Source organism: Prosopis cineraria, unplaced genomic scaffold, assembly GCF_029017545.1.
Source record: "Prosopis cineraria cultivar Desert tree isolate PC_DT_omini unplaced genomic scaffold, ASM2901754v1 PC12, whole genome shotgun sequence".
In the NCBI taxonomy this organism is placed as follows: Eukaryota; Viridiplantae; Streptophyta; class Magnoliopsida; order Fabales; family Fabaceae; genus Prosopis; species Prosopis cineraria.
In genome coordinates, this window is record NW_026555343.1 from 43,946,406 (window position 1) to 43,951,785 (window position 5,380).

A 5,380-nucleotide genomic window follows, 5' to 3' on the forward strand; every position below is an offset into this window, starting at 1 on the left:
TGGTAAAATGTCATTTCTCAAATCGACTTCGTAGGTTCGTTTCTGGCCAAGAACAAACTTCTATGGCTCACGCTTGGAGGCAACGAATGCTTGATGACTTGATGGTCGAAGCAAAGTACAGTGGGCACAACCCATCAGACAGTCAAAGACGAACAGACCAATCAAATACGCCATACGTACCCAACCCGAGAGAGCATATTCTTTTCCCTCCTCACGTTCTCGGACTCTCTTGAGCTTGTTTCTTCGGCGTTCGCTTTCTCTCTTCATTTCCACTTCCCTTGCCCGTCTATTTGTTCTTCCTCGGTTAAGTTCTCCAAGAACTCTTCAAGGTACAGTTCTGCTAATTGCTACGTAAGGGTCTAATTTCTTCTTTCCAATTATGGGCTGCTAGTGAGAGGTTAGGGTATCTTATATGAAGTAAATATTTCACATGTTTGGTCGATCTATTTGTTATGGGAAGGGTGAATGTTTGGTATCTTCATTCTTGAAAAACTGAAAAGAGGGAAACTGGGCTACTACTACCTACTGGTTTTGCTTGCTTTTGGGCTTTTATGAGAAATTACTGTTATTTTCACTAATTTTTCCTTTGTTGGTCGGAGATTTTTTTATAGCCGAGCATAGCCAAACAGCCCCCGAGTTGAATTGGCATCATTCTTATTGAATTGCATAAATGCTCTTGTCAACATTACGAACATCTATAGTTCTCTAAATTGTCATGATCCATCGTGCGAGGGCCTGAAAAGTTACAATTTTTAATGACTAAAATGAGAGGAGAGAGGGAAGGAGAGAAGAACATGAAGGGAATAGAGTGAGAGAATTAGAACAGAGGATGCACAACTGAATTACTGAAATCATAATCTGAATAAAAGTTAAGCGTATATTCTATTTATAGGCTCAATACCTCAATTACTCTAATGGTCATTTCTTATCATTTCCTTAACTAGCTTTATACCCCAGATACCTCAACAGGAACATTTGGCTACTATGGATTGGAAAAAAGTAATCTACTCTGGAGTCAGGGCTTTTCTTTCTTTCTTTCTTTCATTGTATTCTTAGGAACTGTACTTCGAAATCCCTTCTTTCTTCACCAGGCGAGGGGGATGAATTTCCTATTTCTCATGCAGTTTGAATTAACTTCTCATCCTATGTTTATTCAAGTCGCTGATGCTAATGTGATTGATCCTGAAGCTGTGATTTTTTTTGGACCTCGAATCCTGAAGCTGTGTTTAAATGTTACTTGTATATGTAGTGATTTTAGTGCATAACTAGTATTAATTTTAAAGATAGATGTCATAGGTGAATTTGATATACAAAGGAGCTCAGAAGTGTGATGAGAATTCATATCTAAAGCTATTGACCTAATGGATAGGAAACAGCATATTGCAATTTTCACCACTGCCAGCCTTCCATGGTTGACTGGTACTGCTGTGAATCCTCTGTTTCGTGCTGCGTATCTTTCTAAAGATGGAAAAAATGATGTCACTTTGGTGATCCCTTGGATATCTTTGAAAGATCAGGGACTAGTGTATCCAAATAATATTACATTCACTTCACCTGTAGAGCAAGAGAAATATGTCCACTGTTGGCTTGAAGAGAGGATTGGGTTTGCATCTTGTTTCAGTATACGGTTCTATCCTGGAAAGGTGATCATTTCTTAAATGCTTTCACTGTATCACATTTTCCTTGAACAATGAAAATTTGCAGGCATTCACACAAATAGAAAGCTGTGCAATTGGGCAAACAAGGGTCATTTATGTTTGGTTGTGATAAATTTGTTACTTTAGTCCTTATGCTTCATAGATTAGGCTTTAAGTAAAGATGGGTAGGGTGGAATTGAGGGTTTTATGGTTGTACCTAATTAACTATGTTGATTTACTGATGCATTTATAGTGATACGCTTTTCTCATGAAATGATTATGATTATTATCCATTGAATTTTTACCATCTATTATATGAGAAATAAGTTTTTTCCATTCGCAATGATGGTGCCTCTTTCTCATGCACATAGTAATAATTTATGATATAACAAATAATGTAGTATTCTAGAGATAAAAGAAGTATCATTGGAGTTGGAGATATTTCAGAAGCTATCCCTGATGAAGAGGCAGATATTGCTGTTCTGGAGGAGCCTGAGCACCTGACGTGGTTTTATCATGGGAAAAGATGGAAGAATAAATTCCGGCTAGTTATAGGTATTATTCACACAAATTATGTGGAATATGTGAAGAGAGAGACTGAAGGAAGAATGCAAGCATTTTTACTCAAACATGTAAACAAATGGCTTGTTGACATTTACTGTCACAAGGTAAATCTCTATGTCGTTAAGGAAACTAATTTACCTATTACATGCCTTAGCATTCTGGCCTTACTTCAACAATAGATGAAGCTAGCATTTCAAGACTAGTGTATCTTAATTTTGATATGTCAATATAAATTGCATGGTCATCTTGTTGGTGAATTTTCTAACTGTCTGGTGATGCTGTAAAATGTATGATTTTTTTAAAAAGTGAATAGTGAAGATGCAATTTTTTTTAGATATTGTTTCACCCAAATTAAACAGATTGATATAGTTTAAAGTTTCCAGTTTTTTTCATTTATTGCATGAGGCTGAGGAACAGAAAGTGATGGTGGCATGTCTTGCTTCCTCTGGTCCATCGAGAAATCATCCTCACTTTCCTCACTATCATTTTAACTTGAAATATTTTGACCACAAGTGTAGTTCTTTTTATTTTCTTTTTTTGGGGGGGGGGGATCTTAAGTAAAAGTTTATGAATAATTTTATCACAACTCTAAAGCTTCCCTTATTTGTTGTATTCTACTACTTAGATTACCATTTGTATACAAAAGATTGATGTGCAGGTCTACTGCTTGACTCAGTTTCATGGTATTCTACTGTCTGAGATGAAGTGTTGTGTCTGTCTGTTATTGATTTTTTATCAGTCAGCTGTTGTCTTTAATCTGAATTGTCACTGCTGTTTATATCTGGTCAGGTGAGATATGATTTGATGTTCATTGATATACTTGTTTGTAAGAAGAAACCAATGCTAACATGTAAATTTTTAACTTATAAGCCCTGTAAAAGTTCCTTTTATAGTGAGTACCATCCCGGTAAAAATGGGACATCATTCTTATTGTTAGTGGTCAGAATTGTCTCAAATTAAAAGCATTGTGTACACTATTGGAATTGATTATTCATTTGATTTTAGGTTATTAGACTTTCTGCTGCCACGCAGGACTATGGTGGTTCCATCATATGTAACGTCCATGGAGTGAACCCCAAATGCCTTGCCATTGGTAAGAAAAAGATGGAACAACTGCAGAATGGAGATCTTGCCTTTAACAAAGGTGCCTACTATATTGGGAAGATGGTATGGAGTAAAGGCTACAAGGAGCTGATCAAAATTCTCATTGACCACCAAAAGGATGTAGTAGGGCTTGAGGTTGATTTGTTTGGTAGTGGAGAAGATTCATATGAAGTTCGAGAAGCTGTGAAAAACTTGGACTTGATAGTTAGAGTTCACCCAGCACGTGATCATGTTGATCCTATATTTCATGAGTAAGCTTCATCATTCCAACTGATTTCGCCTGATTATTGAAATATCAGTTCGTTGTTTTGATTTCTTATTAAAAGATTATAGATCAAAGAATTTGTTTAGAAAAATAGGTGCCTGAAATGCGTCAATGGAAAAGAAAAGGGATTTAATTTGTTTCTTTTATTCTAAGGAAAGTGATTAAGTTTGAATTAATTAATTTGTCAGTTATAGATGTCATAACATCTAAGCAACAAAGCAAGACATCAAACTACATGTTAATTCGAAACTTACTCAAGACACAAGGAATGACATGCTAAGCCAGATTTAGGATAACGAAAGTATGCTAAAATACAATATTAATATTATTCATATTAAGTTAAAAGTCATTTAGATATATGCTGGAATAAGCCATCTTTGCCCCAGCCTTTGCTTTATAATTATATTAGTTCAACTTTAGATCTCACTTTAACTGCAGTCTTGCATGCGCTTACCAAGACAAGACAGCAGTAATCAGCTGGTGATTTAATATTTTTAAATTGGAATATTAATTAATTCTTTAAGCTTTCCCTTCTTTTTTTATAGAACTCTTTTGTTTTAAGATTTTACTCATAAATGACCCTAGGTCAGATGAAAAATCTCTTGGAGAAGACTGAATTCATATTTTGGTCCTTAAAAACTGTCACTAATTTGAGTTTGAATAATTTCCTTTGTTGGCTCACTAAAGGGCTTTGCGGACCCAAAATCAAGAAAATTAAACTCTCAATTGTACGATGTTGCTTTTACATGGAAAAACTCAAATCAATGGTATCTTTCAAGAGACAAATTATAAAACTCGTCTCTTAGAGAATGCGCTACTAGGAGCATGCAAATTATAATTCGTTATGTTTTTGTTTTCTAGTTACAAATTGTTTTTGAATCCAAGCACAACAGACGTGGTTTGCACAACGACAGCAGAAGCTTTAGCAATGGGCAAAATTGTTGTATGTGCCAACCATCCCTCAAATGACTTCTTCAAGCAGTTTCCAAACTGTAAGACATATGATGATGGCAATGGGTTTGTTAAAGCAACAGCTGAAGCACTTACTGAAAACCCTGCCCTGCTTACTGATGCTCAGAGATATGAGCTATCATGGGAGGCTGCCACAAAACGGTTTCTGGAGGCCGTGGAGTTGGACAATCATTTTGTAAGAAAATTTTCAGGGAGTTCTTCTAGAGACTGTATGTCTGCGTCTTCATATTTGCAAAGAAAACTGCAAGATACATCAGCATGTCTCCATCAAGTAGCTTCAGGGTGTGAAGTTTTTAGAAGATTATTTGGTGCAATTCCAGGTAGCTTGCAACCTGATGAAGAGTTATGCAAGGACCTTGGATTAGCCATTCATTCATAGAAGCAAAGGTGAAACTAATGTTAGAATGTAATGACCATTTTGAGTTGTCCATGTCCTAGAGGTTCAGAATGGTTTATAGATGGCAAGGATCCCTTTCTCGTCACTTTGGACAAGATCTATTGCCTGGAAATTTTATCTTTACAGATGGCATCCCTTTGTATCGAATTGATCTACGGGCAGCATTTATTAGAAGAGGGAAACAAAAATTCTGAAGCAAAGCCTTTGTAACTTGGCAAGTGCGAAGAATTACGTGAGTGAGACTCGTTAGATGTTGTCTTTCCTGTGAACACAGATGATATAAACTGCACCTTACATGCTAAATAAGACACTGTAATGGGAAGTTTATGCTCACGCTGTAAACTTGCAGTGGGAAGTTTGCCTTTTCTCTTCGATTGAAGATGTGTCCAATTCTTCAGGTGCTTTTTTATCCTTAAATACCAACTCAGTTCTTGAATCCTT

At 36.1% G+C, this 5,380-nt stretch overlaps 1 protein-coding gene across 5 annotated transcripts; it reads left to right on the top strand.

Moving 5' to 3' along the window:
- LOC129288409 (digalactosyldiacylglycerol synthase 2, chloroplastic-like) lies at nt 1-5,380 on the top strand. Of its 5 annotated transcripts, none has more exons than XM_054924956.1 (5): nt 3-329; nt 958-1,643; nt 2,039-2,305; nt 3,207-3,556; nt 4,432-5,318. In XM_054924956.1, the coding sequence occupies exons 2-5, from the start codon at nt 1,362-1,364 to the stop codon at nt 4,919-4,921; spliced, it is 1,389 nt and encodes a 462-aa protein (XP_054780931.1). In that variant the 5' UTR covers nt 3-329; nt 958-1,361; the 3' UTR covers nt 4,922-5,318. The 5 variants fall into 5 exon arrangements, with proteins under 5 accessions (XP_054780933.1, XP_054780931.1, XP_054780930.1 ...); XM_054924955.1 differs by having other exon boundaries at nt 1,288-1,643; XM_054924957.1 differs by having other exon boundaries at nt 1,297-1,643.

Excerpts from the sequence above, each read along its gene's own strand:
- LOC129288409 (XM_054924953.1), top strand. The coding sequence starts at position 1,362 with ATGGATAGGAAACAGCATATTGCAATTTTCACCACTGCCAGCCTTCCA. Across the intron at positions 1,644-2,038 it reads TACGGTTCTATCCTGGAAAG|TATTCTAGAGATAAAAGAAG; the intron begins GTGATCATTTCT and ends CAAATAATGTAG. Across the intron at positions 2,306-3,206 it reads TTGACATTTACTGTCACAAG|GTTATTAGACTTTCTGCTGC; the intron begins GTAAATCTCTAT and ends ATTTGATTTTAG.